At 41.4% G+C, this 21,043-nt stretch overlaps 1 protein-coding gene across 2 annotated transcripts in view; it reads right to left on the reverse strand.

The window, feature by feature from the left end:
- Positions 1–21,043, reverse strand: part of SLC12A8 (solute carrier family 12 member 8) — a 168,171-nt gene that overhangs the window by 57,632 nt on the left and 89,496 nt on the right. For both annotated transcript variants that reach the window (XM_020985999.2, XM_020986001.2), the window contains exon 6: positions 14,943–15,056. In XM_020985999.2, the coding sequence (XP_020841658.1) occupies positions 14,943–15,056 (114 nt within the window). The remainder of the gene's footprint in view (positions 1–14,942; positions 15,057–21,043) is intronic.

Here is a 21,043-nt window from a genome sequence, read left to right on the forward strand (position 1 = left end):
GCCTGATCATTATGATTACACAGTATTCACTTTTACATTATTGTATTTGGACTACTGGCATCATTGCAGTCATTGGGCTCTGCTTACTTCCCTTGGCATCAGTTCATAGAAGTCTTCCCACACTTCTTTGTACTCTTCATAGCCAACATTTCTCACAGCATAGTAAAGCTCTATCAGAGTGTGCAGCTTTTATTAGGCTTTTCTGCCACTTCCCATCCCTGCTAGTTGTGTGTTAGGTGGGGAGACTGTTTTGTCATTGTCTAATGCAGCTTGGTAATGACCACTGCCAACAAAGGAGGCAACACGAGGAGCTCTTCCACTGAAGGAACTTCAGAAGGAGCTGGAGAGCAGAGCCAGGGGCAGAAACACAGACCTACTACGTGCAATGTAGGGGAATAAGTCTTTATTTGGCACAGTGGATAGACTGCTGGACCTGGAGTCAGGAAGACTCATCTTCTTCCTGAGTTCAAATCCAGCCTCAGACACTTACTAGCTGTGTGATTCTGGGCAAGTCACTTAACCCTGTTGGCTTCAGATTCCTCATCTGTGAAATGAGCTGGAGAAGGAAATGGCAAACCACTCCAGTATCTTTGCCAAGAAAACCCCAAATGGGGTCACAAAGAGTGGGATGCGACTAAAACAACTCAACAACAAAGTGCTCAGCACTGAACTGGGTGCTGGGGAGACAAATGCAAAGAATGAAACAATCCCCACTCTCCAGTACTAAACCATGACAGCCTGAAACCCGGCCCTCCCCTTTGCCATGTCTCACTTGCCCAGTTCCTGATGACATCCTATTCCTTTGCTCACCTTCTCTTCATTCCCTAAGCCAATGAGGATTCAGTCTGTATCATGGACTCTTCCTAAGGCACAGACTGTTACAGGCACTACAATGCAGAGAAGGATATCATTCTTTTATTCCTCAAGTACCTTCCTGACAATTCTAGTGAGACTTTTCCAAAAAAAAAAAACCCTAAATCTTGGAAATTTTTATCCTCACTCACTTCATTAGCCAGCTTCAAGTTTAAAGATTGTGCAGCTGATTTTTAAAAAAAACCTAGTGGAGGTACATTCGGTTTCAAATGTAGTTCATCTTTCATTTTTCAAAGACCAATGATATCACAGGGTGATGTCTTGACTTGAATGTGAATTTGGATCTAAGTGAGGCAGAGTTGAACAGTCATCAGCCTCACTCTCTCTTCCCGAGCCATCGAAGTCCAGTGACAGGACAAAAGTCAAGATGACTGGCGATGGCCCAGGATGCAGTGGATGACCTTGGCTTCTTCCAGATCTGATGAAGTTCTAAGCGCTCCACAGTGCCTGCTTCGGCTGCCTTCACGGCCATTGGAATAAATTGTTTTCATCTGCCCATTCCACCAGGGGAAGTCTTCACATACTTGGGATAGACACCCCAACTCACCGATAGATTTGAGGCCTGTCAGTTACCTTCAACCTGGTTTAGACCATCTGCTGAGTAGGTTAACAGGGTGTGGCCACTGCACGTGCTACAGCTTCCTGGAGCCACAGGTGAGAGTTGGGTCAAGGTAGACACCAAAGGGGGATGAGCAGCCCTGTAAAGGGCTCGACAAGCCCTCACACCGGAGGTGCTAGTCCTCCCTGAGCACCTCATATGCCCTAAGTCTAATCAAAAGATCTTTAAATAATATTAATTATTATAACTGACAGTAACATATTAAGTCTGCAGAGTGCTTCACATACATTACACTATAAAGGATGGAGAATGGAGAAAATTACCTACGTCAGTTAGTCAATTAGCATTCATTAGTAAGCACCTACTATGTGTCAGGCGCTGTGCTAAGAACTGATTTCAAATGTTCTTGAATGGAAGGAAGAGATATGAGAAGGTACCTCTCTTATTTGCAGAGGTCAGGGACCATGAATATAGAACACTGCATACATCAGATTTCCTATGTATTTGGTCAGTTTTCTGGACTTTTTTTCTTCTTTTTAATTACATATTTTAAGAGATAGTTCTCTGTAAGGGTGAAACAGTGTTGGGAAAGAAAAGCAGGTATTACAAAAACAAAAAATATCAATAAAAACTACTCTTAGGTCTTCTTTCACGGTTTCACTGACCTCAAATTTCCTTCCGGTTTCTGATTAACCTAGCACCCTATTACTGGCATCAGCATCATCTCAGAGACACAGTGAGACTTTGGAACGCTGTGTTTCAGGTAACAACAGGACCATCGATTTAGAGCTAGAAGGGACCTGAGAGGACATCTAGCTCAATTCCCTAGTGTTAACAGACAAGTAAACTGAGTCTCAGGAAAAGTGAAGTGACTAGCCCCTCAAGGTCACACAGCAAATAGCCGAGCTAAAGTTGAACCTAGGTCATTTGATGACAAATCTAACATTCATTCCAATGTACTTTGCTGCCTCCCTTAAATGATTACAATAGCGATCTCATATTTGTACAGCAGTTTATGTTCATTTAAACCCTCTCATCTGATCATCACAACAACCCTGGAAGACATATGGGGCAGCTGGATGGTGCTCCTTCCTTGTTACTTACAAATGTGACCAGATCTCTCCAATTGTTTAAACTTAAAAAAAACCACACCTTTATTTGATCTTTCCATCCCCTCAAGCTATCATCCTTTATCTTTCTCCCCTTTCTTAGCCAGTTTCCTAGAAAAAGTCCTCTATTGCTCAATGCCTCCACTTTCTCATCTCCCATTGAACTTTCATTTCTTACACTATAGCTTCTTCTCCCACCATTCAGTGGAAAATGCAGTCTGCAAAGTCACCAATGAGATCTTTATTGCTAAATCCAATGGCTTTCTTAGCCCTCATCATTCTTCTATAGCAATGGATATTGTTCACCCCTTCCTTCTGAATACTGTCTCCTCCCTTGGTGTTCATGACACTGCTCCATCTTCTTTTCCTGTCTGACCAATCCTTCCCACCCTTTGCAGAATTATCACCTCTGTCCTGACCCCTCTCCTCTTCCTTCTTTCTCTTAACCTCTTTTTTTTTTTTGGCTAGGCAATTGGGTTAAGTGACTTGCCCAGGGTCACACAACTGGTAAGTGTCAAGTGTCTGAGGCCAGATTTGAAGTCAGGTCCTCCTGATCCCAGGGCCAGTGCTCTATCCTCTGTGCCACCTAGCTGCCCCTCCTTCTTTCTCTTGATGATCTCATCTGTTCCCATGGATGTAGCTATCATCTCTATGGAGATAACTCCCAGATCTACACATCCAGCTTTCATCTCTTTCCTGATTTCTGGTCCTATTCCTCAATTATTATCTGTTTAACATCTCCTCCTGGATGTCCCATAGGCATCTCAAATACTACACATCCAAAGCAGAGCTCCATTATCTTTACCTCTAAAACTACACTTTCCCTATTCTTGTTGAAGGTACCCAGTTTTCCAATGAAGGAGTTATCTCAAATCTTTTTTACTTACTCACCTCCCATATCTACCTTACTGTCAAGTCTTGGTGATTGTACTTCCTCAACCTTTCTTACATCCATGCTTCAGTCAAATGGCTTTCTACTCCCCCTGTACAATGATCCACCTCCCATTTCCATGCCTTTGCAGTTGACCCCAATATATGCATAATCTCCGCCCCCCCCCACACTTATGCCTCTTGGAAACCCCAGTAGTTTCCAAGTAGTTTCCATCAAACAACAAGCATTTATTAAGGGCATATTTATTATGTTCCAGATGCTTGTGCACATGAGAGTAAGGGCTGTTCCTCTATTGTTTGGTTAGTCTTTCTATACACCTAGCATAATGCCTGCTACATAGTAGGTACTTAATGAATGTTTGTTGATTGTGGAATAATCACTATTTTACAGATAAAGAAAGTAAAGCTCAGGGTACTCAAATGATACTAAATGTGACTGCAAAGTTTATATTGATATAATTTATATCATTATATCATTGAATTACTTTAAGGTTTACAAAAGCTCTTCTTAAAACATCCTTATGAGGCAGACAATGTTAGTATTATCAACCTCATTTAAGAATGAGAAAACTGCCTCAGAGAGGTTGTGACTTTCTCACCATCACACAACTAGTACATGTCAAAGGGAGGCTTTAAAAACTCAAGTGTCTTGGATAATACAATGTCCAGTCCTTCATTTTACACTTTACCAGAGAACTGAAGTGACTTTCCCAAAGGCACATGTAAGGGACGGAATTTGTCTCTCCTCTCTCTTCTCTCTCTCTCTCTCTCTCTCTCTCTCTCCTCTCTCTCTCTCTCTCTTTCTCTCTCTCTCTCTCTCTCTCTCTCACACACACACACACACACACACACACTCTCTCTCTCTCTCTCTCTCTCTCTCTCTCTCTCTCTCTCTCTCTCTCACATACACACTCACACACTACCTCAGTTGATAGTCACATAACAACCAAGATATAATCACAAGGTATTATGGAGGGGTTAAGGAGTTTTCACAAGCCTACAAGAACATGTGAATAAGTCCAACTTGAGAGGACTATAGGGTGTTAGCCATTGGATGAAGGCAATTGATGTCACACAGGGAAGAGCATGTGATTCAATGATAGAATGTCATATCTCCTGGACTGACATATAAAAACAGCAAGCCATTCAATAGTTGATGATCAAAAGCCCAGGAATGCTTTGTGGAGGAGACTCTCATTGGGAGGGAAGGAGACATTCTCTCCTCTCCAACTCTGTCACCAAAACTACTGGACAAGTAGGAGATAGTATACCCTGTAGAGACAAGGACTGACACAGATAAAATGAAACAGCCACCTAAGGAGGGAAAAAGCTTCAAGGAGCTTTGAAGCACAGAAGTAGAGACAACATCTGTAGACTCAAGAAAGGAGCAGACTCTGAGAGTTCAATTGAGCTGTCTGCCCAACAAAGACCCTACTAAAATGGGAACTCCATGAGGACTTTACAAAAAGAGAAAGAATTTTTGTATGAGGATATATGTGTATACTCCATGTGTGCCTCACTAACACTATTGTAAATTTGAATCTATTTGTCCCATGGATTCTGTGTGTACAGATGGAAGAGTGTGCTCCAGGTTTTTGGAGAGGAATGTTTTGTACCAAATATTCTTACCAAGATATCTTAATCAATGCCTTTACTAAAAGCTTGCTAATCTACAGGTTAATTGTTAATAGGAAGCATGGATGGGGGCTCAGATGCTACAGTCATAAGAGTAGCCACTCACAGGGTTATAAATAGAACCTAAGAGAGCAGTCACGTCTGGGGGTTCAACCTGTGAATTAACTTCAAGTTGGAGAGTAGGCAAAAATGAGTTCTATCCACAAATCTTGTTAGTGGCAGCCAGTACTAGAAGTCAGATCTGTTGACACTTGTCTAATTAGACTGCTGCCACTTCATGCCATCTTCCTTTCCTATCCTCTACTTTCTAAAGCAGCAATTCTCAGAATGTGGTCTAAGGACCCCTGGAATCTTTGAGACCCTTTCAGGGGATGTCCAATGTCAAAACTATTTTTTACATTAATACTACAATGCTATTTGCTACTAAAATACCCCTCTCTTTTCCAACTGCACATCTGTGTGAGGCCAGATCTTCTCCATAAACTTCAAAACACAACATATTGCAACAAATTGAATGCAGAAATAGATAGAAGAATCCAGCTGTCTTCTATTAAGCTGGACTTTAGAGAGATTTGCAAAAAAATCTGTAAAACAAGGACACTCTTCTTACTAATTTTTAAATTCTTTTATATCTGGAAAACCTAGTTATTTTCATAAGAATAATTATGTTAACTTGTAATGAATTAACAAATGAATGAATTAATGAATATTTTAAAATTTTATCCTTTTTCATTTCAAATATGGTATAGATAGAACTCATATAAACAAAAGCTCTTTGGGGTCCTCAATAATTGAGTATAAAGGGGTCCTAAGACCAAAAAGTTAGAGAACCACTACCCTAAAAGAATTCAAGGATTATTCAGGCCTCTTAGAGTTTCAACCTGTGACTATTTTCAAAATCATCCCTGCTCCTAAAAAGGAAGAGCTTCACTAAGATGTGGAGACAAGACTGTCAGATTGCATGGCTTAAAATAAGGTATTTATATTCATTGCAGAGTCTAATTATCCAGGCCAAAAGTATTCTAGAGTGGGCTGTGAGTGTGTGTGTAACTGTAGACAGAGACAGAGGTACAAACATTTCTCTAATTTTTTTTTTCAGGATAAAACAAGGTTGTGGCTGGGGGCAGGAAACCAAAAAACAGCATAGAAATTTTTCTAAAAAGCAGTCAAACACACACACACACACACACACACACACACACACACATGTGTCCCAATTTAAAAAAAACAAAAACATTTGCCCACTGCCCAGGGTGTGGTGGGATGGAGAGAGCAGGAAGAGGGTTATGATATTAGGCCAGGGAAGGCACTAAAACCCAATTCTTTAGCTGCTCTTTCTAGCAAGCTGCCTACAGCCTTGGGGATACAAAAGGTTGAAATAATATATCTCAGCCCAGAAGTGGGAGGGATAAGGAGGAAAAAAGAGCGATGGAGATAAAAAAATGTTTGTCATTCAGAAGTCATCTCCCTCATTCATTGCCAGAGGCTGCAGCAGCTCCAGAAGTGAAATGCATTGGAGAGAAACCCAGCTGTGAGTCGATTAAGCCTAATCCTTTGCAAATCCATCACCATGGAAACTGCCAATCACCACTGCTTTTTATCAGCTATGGTGGCCTAAGAGAATGTCTGTCCCAAGAGGGCTAACCCTAAGGGGTCCATCCCACCCAATGAATGTACGTTTTGGGCAGAGGAAAACGAAAAGAAGGAAACTTCAGAAAAGCAGTCAGCCTCAAGGGGAGGCCTCCTCCCCGAAGGAGTCTGAGCCTACGGGCAAATCCCAGCTGTATGACCTAGGGAAAGTCACTTCACTTGCACCATTGCTGATCATATTTTGCCAACCCCCAACCCTGGCTTAGTCCCACCATCCACTTTCCTCACATGCTGCCAAGTAAAAGTGGATAATTAACAAAACTGGGCTGATTGGGTCCACTACAAATTTATGTTATTTATTCTCAACTGGGCCCTCACTGCGGCAAGGCAATCCTCCTCCTCCTCGATTTGATATCCCACTCTCCATAGTAGCTGCTTCAAACCTTCTCCTCTCTCCTCAGACCAGGGCATAGTTTCTTTGGCTGAACTTCCGGGTTAGGAGGAAGCTAGAGAAGTGGGAGGCATGTCAGGTCTGGGTGAAGAAAATAAATCATGTCACTCTGACAATCTCTATATCAGGAGGCTGAGGCATGCTCTCTCCTCTAGAATTGCCCATCTCAAGGACTTCCAAACAATGCCTGAATGAATAGGCACTCCTGTGACTTCCAATCCCTCTACCATTCCTTTCTTTCCCAGACTGACACCCCTACCTGCACTGGCTTCCTTCTCAATCTCAAACCCTCAGGGAACCAGTTCAATTTTACCCTACACTCATGAATCTCCACTCCCTTTAAACAATCTTCAATCACACCTTGCCATGCCCCAACCCTGGACTCCCATTGTCCACCCCCTCTCCTATTCACATGCTACTGAGTGGAGGTGGAGATATCACAAAACCATGCTGATCGAGTCCGCTACAAATTTATGTTAGTTAATCTCAACTGGGCTCTCACTGCAGCAAGGCACTCTTTCTACTCCTTGATTTGATATCCCATTCTCCACAGTGGCTGAGCCAAACCTTCTCATCTCTCTTCAAGATTCCCATGTTATCCTCTCTCCCTACCCTCTCAGCTGAGGATTTTGTCTAGAACTTCATTGAAAAAAATGAGGTTATTCACCAAGAGAGACAGCTGGGTGGCTCAGTGGATAGAGCACTGGGCCTGAAGTCAGGAAGACCTGAGTTCAAATCCAGCCTCTGCCACTTATTAGCTGTGTGATCCTGGGCAAGCCATTTAATCCTTCTTTGCCTTAATCCACTGGAGAAGTAAATTGCAAACCACTCCAATATCTTTGCCAAGAAAACCCCATGGACAGCTATGGGTCACGGGATCACAAAGAATAGGACACAGCTGAATGACTGAACAATAAATTTGCTGACAGAGCTCCCTCTTTTCCCTTTCTCCTCATCTTACATCCCTCAGACATCATTCCCTATTATTTCCTTCACTGCAGTTTTCTGATGGAGTGGTGGCCCTTCTCTTTGCCAAGGTCAAAATCTCCATTTGCATCCTTGATCCCACACCCTCTAATATTTCCCAGGAGATTATCCACTATCACCCCCACTCTCTACTCTTCACTTTTCCCCTAGCTATTTGCTTTTTCCCCATTGCCTTCAAGCCTGTCCATGTCTCCCTCACTCTTAAAAAAAAACCACTCACTTGATCTTATCATCTCTTCTAGTCCCCTTCTCATCTCAACTTCTCGAAAAAGTTGTCTATATTTAATGCCTTTGGTTCCTCTCCTCTCACTTTCTTCTAAACCCTCTGCAATCAGCATGATATGAAATTAATCTGGAAAAATAGGTTAGGGCCAATTGTGAAGGACTGTATATGACAAACAGATAAGCCACTTGTTTTCCTGGAGACAACAGGGAGCCACTGGAGATTCTAGAACAAAGGAGTAACCCTGTTTTGGGAATATCAACCACTTGGCAGCCCTATGGAGGATGGGTTGGAGAGGGGAGAGACTTAACAGTAGGAGATGAATGAGGAAGCTGTCGGGGTAGTCCAGGGAAGAGGTGATAGGGACCTAAACCAGAGGGTGACCTGTGAGTAGAGAGAAGGGAGTGGATGAGAGGTGTTGTGGGAATAGAATTGACAATCCTTGAAAATATTATTTTTGATTGTCTTGAAGCACCTCACACAGTTAAATACATCTGTTCATTTTTAGTATTGGTCTCTTCCTGTCATAGGATCATAGATGATAATAGATTAAGAGCTGTAAGGAAACTTGCTGTCACCTAGTCCAATCCCAAGGGCAGCTGGGTGGTGCACTGTCAGGAGTCAGGAAGATCTGAGTTCAAATCAAGTCCCAGACACATACTAGCTGTATGACCCTGGGCAAGTCCCTTAACCCTCTTTGCCTCAGTTTCCTCATCTGTACAACGACCTGGAGAAGGAAATGGCAAACCATTCCAGTGTCTCTGCCAAGAAACCCCCAAATAGGGTCATGAAGAATCAGACACGACTGAAATGACCAAATGACAAAAGTCCAAACCCCGTTGTTTTACAGATGAGGATACTGAGGAGAGGTGATAGCTTATACAAGGTTCCATAGCCTTACTGCAATCTTGCCTATTATAATCTTGACCAGTTCTCTCTGACCCAGATTCCTCCTTCTTCCCCAGAGATAAACTCAGACAGGACACATCGAGGTACTGTAGAAAGAGCATTGAATTAAATAGTACAACAGAGCTGTGCTGGACCCTGTTCAAACTAGCTCAGGAGAGCCGATGCTTAAATTTTGAGCATTTACATCTCAAAAATTGGCAACAGCTACAAATCAGGGTTTGATTTGTTGTTTTGTTGATAGTCTAGGCTTGAGGAAGTGATAGAGAAAAATGCAGGTTAATGGGGGTGGGGGTAGAGAGCTGGTTGTTAAACATTTACCAGTATATCTCTGGAATGGGAGGACCTAGGCTCAAATTTTCCCTCTCATATTTACTACATGTGTGAGCGTGGGCAAGTTGTGACTTCAGTCTCCTCATCTGTGAGACGAGGGGGTTAGACAAGATGACTTCTGGGGTCCCTTTCGGTTCTAAATTTATGATCCTATGAATCTACTTTCCAAAGGCCACACACAGAGTGACAGTAACTGGAAGACCTAGGACTCGAACCTAGGTCCTTTGACCCCCAATCCAGTCCTCTTTCCACTCTGTCACACAATGTCACATTAGTTATTATCAGTGCAAGCAAATACCTTTAAGAGGATATCCTGGATGACTCTATTTGATGGGAATCCCATTTCCCATGAACTGATTTACACCTGTTGACATCCCCAACCTTCTACTATTCAAAGTTATTACCAAGAATAAAAATATCTGGGCTTGCTGAAAACTAGACACAGAACAACTGAATACAGCTAACTCTCAATTATCTAGGCGCAGAAGCTAGCTGGTTAATATAAGTTCACAGATATCCTGAAAACCTTTCTTTAGTCAACAGTTTTACCCTACACTCCAATCAACCCTTTCCCTAGCACTATTTCCAAGAAGCAAAAATGACTGCTTCAAGTTTTTCCTGCCTTATTTGCCCCTAAATTGCCAGTTAGAAGGCTAATGAGTTAGAACAGTCAAATAAGGGAAGCAGGAGGTAGAAGGAATTTTAGAGTGTAAATAATCCATACTCTGGTTCTTTAGCACTTGGGTAGTCAAGAGTGAAATGCGCTTTGTGAAATCTGTGTCCTGTGGTCATCTGGGGTCAGTAGATTAGTTAAGGAAGCCGCAGCTGCTTGCTTCTCAGGTGGGGGTATCTTCCACAGTTCCACTGGAAAAGCCTCAGAAATAGATAATCAACTTCCTACGTGTGCAGGCATTCTTGACCCACTCTACCTGGTCCCTAGCTTCCACCCCTCCCCCAAGAGATGAACACAGATTGACAGGCCTACACCAGAGTCATGGGAGGCAATGTGGTTCAGTGGAAAGAGCCCTGGTTCTGGAGTCTGAGACCTCAGGTTTAAATCCTCCTTTTGATATTTAGTACCTGTGTGACCTTGGCCAGCTATGTGGCCTAATGGATAGAGTGCTGAGCCTGGAGTCAGGAAGACTCATCTTCCAGAATTCAAATCTGGCCTCAGACACTTCCTAGCTGTGTGACTCTGGGCAAGTCACTTCACCCTGTTTGCCTCAGTTTCCTCATCTGCAAAATGAGCTAGAGAAGGAAGTGGCAAACCACTCTAGGATCTTTGCCAAGAAAACCTCAAATGGGGTCATGAAGAGTTGGACATGACTGGAAAATGACTCAGCAACAGTAATCTGTGTCACCTTAGGCAATCAACTTAACTTTCCTGGGCCTGTTTCCCTGTTTGTGAAATGAGGTGGGGAATGGAATAGAAGGCCTCTGAAGTGTCTTCTCCCTCTAGATTTATGATCCTATGAATCTGCTCTCCACAGGTTGCAGACAGATGGACCACTTGTCCTATGATTGTCCCAAGGACTGTAGAAGAACATGAAGATACAAAAACTCACACTTGGAAAACTGGGAAAGAGAAGCCCCCGGCTACTGTAAATAGAGGAAGTCCCTCCCTCAGTGCCCAGACTAAGGGAATATAACAGTACTGAGTGCAAGGCACTTCCACTGCAAAACCCAGAGGGCCTCAATCAACAAATCAGTAATAGAGAGGGTCTCAAAGGGTTGCATAAGAGAAAGGCAAAGAGCGAATGTGAGGTCTGTTGTCCTGAGCATATCCATTAATCAATTAATTAACAAGCACTTGGTAAGTGTCTACTCTGTGTCAGGCCCAAGGTATACAAAAACAAAAATGAAACAGCATCTGCCCTCAAGAAGCTTACATTCTAGACAGCAACATTGTGTAATGATCAACTATGACTGACTTAGCTCATCTCAGCAATACAATGATCAGAGACAATTCCAAAAGACTCATGATGGAAAATACTATCCGCATCCAGAGAAAGAATTGATGGAATCTTAATGCAGGTTGAAGCACATTTTTTCCATTTTTTCCCCTTTTGGTCTGTTTCTTTTAAAGCATGACTAATATGGAAATATATTTTGCATGACTGTACATATATAACCCATATCAAATTGCTTACCATCTTAGGGAAGGAGCGAGAAAATTTATAACTCAAGATTTTATAAAAAAATGAATGTTAAAGATTGTCTTTACATGTAATTGGAAAAATAAAATACTTTTTTTGAAAAAAAAGAAGCTTACATTCTATTAGTGAAGACAGCATGTGCACATATAGGTATATATGAAATAAATATGATGGGGGTGGGTGGAAGGAAGCACTAGCTGATGGGGCAGAGCAGCAAAGGCTTCTGATAGAAGGCTGGGTTTGAGATGAGCCTAGAGCAGGGGTTCTAAACCTTTTTTTGGTGTGTCTTGGACCCCTTTGGCAGCTAGTGAAGCCTGTGGTCCTTTCTCAGAATCATGCTTTCAAATGCATAAAAGAAAATCCATAAGACAAAAAAGTAAATCAGTCATATTGAAATAAAGATGTGGTTTTTTTCCCCATCCAAGTTCATGGACCCTGTGAAATCCATGGGGACCGTGGGTTAAGAATCTCTAGTCTAAAAGGAAACTAGGTCTTCTTAGAGGGGGAGGTGAGGGAAAAAGTTCGAGGAAAGGCATTGTCTCTTCATGTGCTGCCATTCTCTTCCTTAATATTGCCAACATCACTTGATTACCCGGTGAGCATGGCTTTCCATGTGAAGGGAACCTCTCTTTTGCCCCCAGGAAGACTTAAGAGCCAGAAGCTCTCCACAGAGCCATTGTAGGGTAAAGGAGGAATAGGGAAAATCAAGGAGGGAAAATATGACTATGTTCAGAGTGTCAACCATTGTGTCCCCCCTCCCCCAGGGTTCTCTTTGACCCAGGCCTAGCACTGAGAGAAAAACAAATATTTCTGTGAACCCTGTGAGAATTGGCAAGCTGCAGAGCCACAGGGTATGGGGTTTCTGAATTAGAGCATACATTGTGGTTTGGGAGGGGTCAGTCTGGCCCCAAGGTAGGAATGTTACTTCACCCAAGAAGAAGAATAGAATGTTAGAGCTGGAAAGGACTGGAGAGATTACTTGATCCACTCCCCCCCCCATTTTACAAATGAGGAAACTGAGACCCAGGGAGTCTCAGTGACCTGCCCAAGATCACACAGCTATTATGCTGAAGAGCCTGGGCTAGACCCCAGGTCCCCAGATTCCCAGGCCACATTACAAAGAAATATTTCTTCTACTATATCAGCGATAAAACAGCCATATAAAATTAAAGCTGGATTAACTTGTTCTGAAATCAGAAGAACATTTAGGGATTTGTAGCCCCTTATATCATCAATGAATAAGTAATATATCCATTAGAGTAATAATCACTAGTCAACATAAAGAAATATAGTTGGTGCTTAATAATGCTTGTTGATTCATTGAATGATAATCATAGCTAACATTTACATAGAACTTTAAGATTTATAAAGCGATTGATGTATATTACTTCCTTTGATCTAATATAACAGCTTTGTAAGGTGGGTGCTACTATTATCTCCATTTTTCAGATGACAAAACTGAGGTACAGCAATGTTAAGTGACTTGCCTGGGGTCACACAGCTAGCAATTGTCTAAAGCGGGATTCAAACTCAAGTCTTTCTAACTCCAAGGCACTCTATCTACTTCACCAAGTTACTTTCATACATATCGCCATATACAATATAACATGTAAGGTAGTATGGTCTAGTGGATGGAGTGCTAATCTTACAAGTGGCTCACATACCACCCCTGACATTTACTATCTGGGCACCCATGGGTGAGTCTCTTTACCTCTCTGAACCTTAAGCAGCTCTAAAAGCCTATAAGTTATAGACTGTGAAAGTCTGTTGGGGCTGGGTGGGAGTGGGGGAGAACCAACAGTTCCCACACCTATGAAAATCATAGATTCTTGATACATAGACATACATATAAATGTATATAAATCCTAAAGGGATGATAAAAGGTGATGCTGAGTCTTGGGAATCAGACATCTCCACTTAGCTAGATTTACAACCCCTTCCATACTCTCCTTCTGAAAGCAGAAATGAGAACATAAATTTCTGGAAAATGCCCTACAGGTATTCCACAAAAGTCCTTATCTAGTGCCTTATCAAGGCAGGAAAGTAACCCTTGGTTCTCAGAGGCTGCCTCCATGTAAGACAATCAGTTAGTCAATTAATCAAGCACCTACCATGTGTCAAGCACTGTGCTAAGCTCTGGGATACCAAAAGAGGCAAATGACAGTCCTTGACCTCAAGGAGCTTACCAGCTCTGCTGGGTCCTATCATGAGATCAGAATAATAGATTTAGAGCTAGAAGGGACCTCAGAAGCCACCAAATCTAGTCCCCCTATTTTACAAATGAGGAAACTGAGGTCCATAAAGGTTAAGTGATTTGTCCAGGGTCACTAAGTGACACTACTAAGTGTCTGAGGTGAGATTCACACCCAGATGATAATTATTCTAATATATTTATAATTATGATACATAATATAATCATTATAATATATAATTGGATATAGTATTATTATTATTATCATTTATATAGTGCTTTGAGGTTTACAAAGTGCTTTACAAATATTATCTCATTTTAAACTCACAACAACCCTGGGAGGTAAGTGCTATAATTTTCCTCACCTTACAAATGTGGAAACTGAGTCTGAAAGGTGCCTTGTGCAGAGTCATATAACTGGTAAATGTCAGAGGTGAATTTGAACTCAGGTCTTCCTGACTCCAAATCCTGCCCTCCATCCACTGTGCTATCTAAATCTATTCACTAGGCCACACTTCTCAAGCTAGAAAAGCTTTGAGTATGAACCTAGGAATGGACTATATATCAGTCACCCAAGGCCCAACCGTCCAGAACCTCTTTTTGTGTCTAGGACTCCTTTGGCAGTCTGGTGAAGCCTATGGACCCCTTCTCAGAAACATGTTTTTCAATGCATAGAATAAAATATATAGGCCTACAAAGGAAACCAGTTACACATGTCATTCTTTCCCATCCAAATTCACCAATCTCTCTTCCCCCTTTCCCCACTGGGAATCACAACTCTAGAATTCCATGGCTGGAGGTCTGGCCATCAGAAGGTATAGTTTTTGGTCCATGTGACTTCATGAAGACTGCCTGTCCACGGTGGTGTGAATGGAGGTATGGGGAGAGGCAATGCTAGCAGCGGAGGAAATCCCCATACCAATGAAATCAGAGAAGTTTTGCAGGATTGAAATGGAAAAACTTTCATGACCCAGGCAGCTCTCTTCACCTGTCACCTCCAACAGGAAAGAGAAGGAGAGGGCACGCTCATGACTGTACCTGTGGCTGCAGGAAAGAAAACCCCAAACACGGTGAAGAAGGACTCCCCAGGGCTGTAGTCGGGCAGTGTGTTGTTTTGTAGCAGTTCCGGGCTGTACCCCACAAAGCCATGGTCTGAAACAGTGAAAGGGCAAGAGAAAGTGGGTCAGATGGCTGTTCTAGCTTATAAGTACAAACATCTTTTGTTGTTTGACCTTTCTATGCTTCAGTTTCCTCATCTGTCAAATGAGGGAGTTGGGCTGTGTGGTTTCTAAGGACCTTTTAAACCTATTACCCTATGATCCTATAATCCTATGAACGTTAGCACTAGAAATCTATCAATCAAAATAATAATAGCTAGCATTTCCATAGTCTTTATGGTTTACAAAAGGCATTGCAGACATTATCTCATTTTTAGTCTCACAACAACCCTTGAAGGTAGGTACTATTACTATCATCCCCATTTTATAGATGAGAGGACTGAGGAAGACAAAGGTCAAGTGATTCGCCCAGGGTCATGTAGCTAATAAGTGTCTGAGGCAAGATTTGAATTCATGTCTTCCTGATTCCAAGTCACGGTGTTTTGATCTACTTCAGTCACCTAGGTAACATTTATATAATACTTTAAGCAAAGTGCTTTACATACATTAGCTCATTTGATGAAGAGGTCATTTATTCCTTTTCCTGCAATTAGAATGAGTTGTCACCAAATAATAGCGGTGTTCAAGTCACAATGAGGTGTTCTACACATGAATACTTTATACCATTAGTATGGTTTACTGAATTTTTAGATAAGTATACATTTACTCTTAAAATAAATAGAATTACATTAAAATATATGAGGGCAGCTAGATGATACAGTCTCAGACACTTACTGGCTGTGTGATCCTGGGCAAGTCACTTTTTCTGTTTGCCTCAGTTTCCTCATCTGTAAAATGAGCTGGAGAAGGAAATGGCAAACCACTCCAGTATCTTTGCCAAGAAAACCCCAAATGGGATCATAAGAGTTAGACACAACTGAAAAAGGACTGAACAACAATAAAATAGCTGAACTAGTGAATTACTAAACATTATACTTTAAAAAAAATTATTATGAATTTGACATATATCAACATAAACACACAAGGAACAGAAAAAACGGGTTATATATGAAAGCATGAGTCTATTATTTACAGCTATTTTTAAGCATATATTAAATGTAACAGTAGCAATGCTGTCTTGCTTATCTATGTCCTCGTCTGAACTTCCTTCTTCTCTCTTCTGTTATACTTAATATGGCTAAATTTAACATGTATACCCTACATACCAAGTTTGCAAAGAAAACAAACAGGAAAAATAAAAATAGAGGACTCTCTCAAGGCATTCTGATGGATTTTGAATCATTTGTTAAAGATCCACTGGAAAGTAAGTCTGGAGCCAACAACCCTCATAACTCCAGTTCCAGTAGCATATATCACAGTGTCTACAGTTAGAAAGCTTGGAGTTAGATCTTGGGGTCAAGTTGTAGGGTCTCTGGGAAGAGAGCTACCACTTGTTCTGTCTTTCAATGTACACTTGGGAATTCCCTTATTAATCCTTGTTTTTGGCCAGTTGCTTCCGACTCCTCGTGACTTCATCTGGGGTTTTCTTGGCAGCGATACTGGAGAGGTTTGCCATTTCCTCCTCCAGTTCATTTTACAGATGAGGAAACTGAGGCAAACAAGGTGAAGTGACTTGCCCAGAGTCACACAGCTAGTAAGTGTCTAAGACTGGATTTGAACTCAGGTCTTCCTGACTCAAGGCCTGGCATTCTATCTACTACACCACCTAGCTGCCCTAATTAATCCTTAAATATCATTAATTATAAACTAATCCAAACCTTATCTTATTCACAGAATAAACTATACTAGTGGGTTTTTTTTGGGGGGGGGTTGATTGGTTGTCACTAAAGAACATTTAAATACATTTTTACTGATTTTTTTTTATGTTATTTAAATTTCTCTTAGTATCCCTTCCCCTCTCCTCTCCTAGAGAAATATCCTATATATCATAAAACTTTTAAATGAAAAAGAAGACAAAGAGAAGAAAAATCACCAAAAATCATTCAATACATCAGAAGTCTGAAAATATCTGCATTGTTCCATATCCCTGGACCTCTCTGCCCTTTGCAGAAGAGTGAGGGAGGGATATATTCATTATTTCTCTTTGAAACTGTGTTTTCTATTTGTAATTCTGCAATGTTCACTTTCATTTCTTTGTGCGCAAGGTTGTTGCCCTTTCCACTTACTGAACTGTAGTAACAGAGTATACGGTTTTCTTGGCTCCATTTACTTCACTTTGCATCAGTTCATGCAGCTTCTCCTTGTTTCTCTATATTCATCACAGTCACCACGTCTGACCACATGGCAATATTCTAGTACTTTCATGTACCACAATTTGGAGCAGCAGATCCAAGAAGGAAGAAGTATAGCCTAGCTCTTCCAGCCTAACTATTCTACAACTAGAAAATGTACCAAACCAAGTCCTGGCCAGGAAATCCAAGAAAAAAAAATCACAGTTGTAATTTTCCAGCTCAGGTTGGCATAGGGATACAGAGGGATTTGTGGCTACCTGGGATGAGTGTGAGCATCGCAGTGAACATTGCTCCCGGCCAGAGCAAGCTTTACGTAACCTTCTAGTGCCAAGTGACAGCAAGAGGAATGAGACTGTGCCCAAGGGCAAGAAGAGGCACAAGACCCATAGCAAGACACCAAAACCTTGTATAGGGTATGTGAATAAGTGCCAACTGGCACCTTGTCACTCACTACTTATGGATCCAGAGTATAGGGGACCTGCCTCCAGGGGTGGTGTTCAGGGAGAAGGAGCAGTAGTGAGAACAAAGAACGAACTCAGAAGCAAACAGAAACTGTACGGTTCTAACCTCAGGAGCAAAGTGAAGCCTTAGCTCCAGCCTCCAGCCCAGTCTGAAGCCTGCAGCAGAATAACCAGGGCAGGGATACAAGACCAAAGGGGGACCTACAGTTTTGTCACTCTGAACTTTCAGAGCATCCCAGCTGGTCGATAGTGGCTGATTCTAGCAGCAGTCTACTGGAACTGGCAACTAGGGACAAGCTTACAAGAGTACTGCTCAGACTCAAACCCAGGTCAGGAACTGGTTGAACTCAAGACTTGGTGGGGGAGGGGGAGCAATGATCAGAATTTGCCCCAGATCACACTGTATTGGGAGTGCTGAAGGGTTGCTGATCCCCAACCTAAGCTATCTAAGATCCTGTAATTACACAATAGTCAGTATCCCAAGAAGGAAAAGGATCCAAGAGGATAAAAGCCCTTAGAATGGACCAAGTAGAAGCCGATGACTTAATGAGACAACAAGAAATGTTAAAAACAAAGTTAAAAGACTGGAAAAAAGTTAGAAGAAAATATAAGGCATCTCGTAGCAAAAAGGCAAAGTAGAAATACCAATACTAATACCAGTTACCTCCTGAAAAAAAAATTAAACTCCCAGGAATATTATAACCAAAATCCAGAGCTACTTGGTCAAAGAAAAAATATTATATATAAGCAACCAAAAAGAATTCAAGTACCAAGAAGCAATAGTCAGGATCACGCAAGATTTAGTTGCTACCACTATAAAGAGAAGTTAGAACTTACCTAGTAAAACCGATTACAATATTACAGGGAAAATATGCACCACAACTTATTTAGCCATTCCCCAGTCAATGAGTATCTACTTTGTTTCCATTTCTTTGCTATTACAAAAACCTCTTTTATAAACATTTTGGTATATATGGGGACTTTCATCTTATCAATTACCTCCTTGGGGTTTTATGCCTATAAATATAATCTCTGGGTAAAACAAAGGGTATGGACATTTTAGTCACTTTATTTGCAAAATGGTTGTATTGATTTATCGCTCTATCAACAATGTACTAGTGTCCCTATCTTCCCACAAATCCTCCAGCACTAACTATTGCCATCTTTTGTCATTTTGCCCATTTGCTGGGTATGAAATAAAACCTCAGGGTTGCTTTGATTTACATTTCTCTTACTACTAATGATTAGGAGTATTCTTTTATAAGGTTTAAGAGTTTGCAATTCTTTTAAGAACTGTTCATATCTGTTGGGGAATGGTTTTTTGGTTTTGTGTGTGTATGTTATATACATATAATATATACATGTGTATATATGATACCAAACTCTTATCTGAAAAATCTGATAAAAGATTTTCTTCCCATTTGACTGCTTCCCTTCTTAACCTAAATTAATTTTGTTTGTGTAGAAGTTTTCAATTTCATTAATCAAAAGTATCTATTTTATCTTTTGCAATTAACTGTCCTTTACTGGGTTAAGAATACATCTCTTACCCATAGCTGTGAGATGTCTATGATCTGTTTCTCTTCTAATTTGTCTTTATATGGTCTTTAATATTTTAAAGTTTTTTTAGTTGATTTTAAGTTGATTGTGAAATACATTTTAAGATGTTGGTGAAAGCTTAATCCTTGCCAGTCTGCTTTCCAGTTTTCCCAGAAGTTCTTATCAAATAGGGAGGGCTTTCCTAAGTAAATTTATGTTTTGGAGTTTATCAAACCCTGGGCTATTGAGATCCATTGTTTCTGAGTCTCTGTTTAGAGTCTCTTTCTAACATACCCTGAATTCTTCTTTTAAACCCAGACCCCTCCTAGGCTGGTCCCTCTCTGGAACATTAGGCCTGGTTTCCCTCACAAAGCCTCTGAGAGCAGCTTTCCTTATCTTACCCTGGCTTTCATGCTCTAATGCGCTATAGGAGTATCCTTCCCGGACTGCTCCCAGCAGAGGAAATATTCATTATTCCCATTTTTACTCCTTCCCCTAACTTTGCCTCTCTCCTCGCCCACAGAGCAAAAGTTGAAAGAAATACTGTGCCCACAAGGACACCCCCATGCCACGCAGGGTCTCTGGTCTCCCATTTGATCTCTTACAAATTAGAAGGGAGTAATTTTCCACTTTCTCTTAAAGAGCAGAGGAATTTAGCTACTCAGTCAAGTGTCTCTCCTTAGCACTGCCTAGCAACAGGTGCAGCCCCTTTGCTGAGCTACACCTTGTCTCGCTCCACACTGCTATAGTAACCGTTCTTCACAACTGCTGAGAACTTATGTCCCATCCAGAAAAACAAAGCATTCTGACCCGCAGACTTAGCCAGATTTTTAAATAGGCTTAAATTGATTCCATCAGAGGAGCCTTCTTCTATCTCATCAGAAGAGCTCCTTTTGCATGGTGTGTGTCTATGGCCATGAGCTAAGAGGATTTTAAAATGTCAGGTGCCCTTGGCCAAGAAACACCCGGTAGGCTCTGTGATTTGAGGCTTCTGCTTTGGAATCATCTCTGGGAATAGGTGGTCTGTTTGTGTTTCCCTTTTCCCGCCCCCACAGTCACCCCTACACTCCTAGATACCCCCTCTTCTTGTCTCACACCCCACTCTGTCCAGTCAATTGCTGAGTATTATCAACTCTCTCTTCAGCATCTCTGTCACCCAGCTCCTTCTCTCCACTCACATAGTAGTCGCTTAATAAATGCTTTTTGGCTTGACTAGACTTGACGAAAAGCAATCCTTGTGAAATAATGTTGCTTTCATATGAGCTTAAGGTCAGTTAGTTCCTCTGGCCTGAGCAAAACCTCCATTGAAGGTATGGTGGATAAGGCCTTGGCCCTGGAGTTAAGAAGACCAGATCACAGACATTTATTAGCTGTGTAACTCTGGGGAATTCATTTTGCCTCAGTTTCCTCAATTGCAAAATGGAGATAATAATAGCATCTGCCTTGCAGGGTTGTTATGAGAATCAAATGAGGTAATATTTACAAAGTTCTTGGCATGCAGTAGGTGCTATATAAATGCTTATTCCCTTCTTTCTCTTTCCTCTCCTGTATTTGTGACTTCTCAGGAATTTTTTGCTTCATTGGAAAAAAATAATAAAAAGTAATGGAGTCTAGCCTTCTCCAAGCAGAGGGCAGGATTTGGAATCTGTAGTTATCTGTCTTTGGCTTTAACATTTTTCTAGGTGCATTAAGTCTCAAACACAGTGCTAATATTTTGATTGACTTTTCTTCTGCAGAGATCATCTTGCCCTCCATTAAATTTGTGGAGGAGGCAGGAACCCAACCCCACA

This window comes from Phascolarctos cinereus, unplaced genomic scaffold, assembly GCF_003287225.1.
Source record: "Phascolarctos cinereus isolate Bilbo 61053 unplaced genomic scaffold, phaCin_HiC Scaffold_726;HRSCAF=1367, whole genome shotgun sequence".
Classification (NCBI taxonomy): Eukaryota; Metazoa; Chordata; class Mammalia; order Diprotodontia; family Phascolarctidae; genus Phascolarctos; species Phascolarctos cinereus.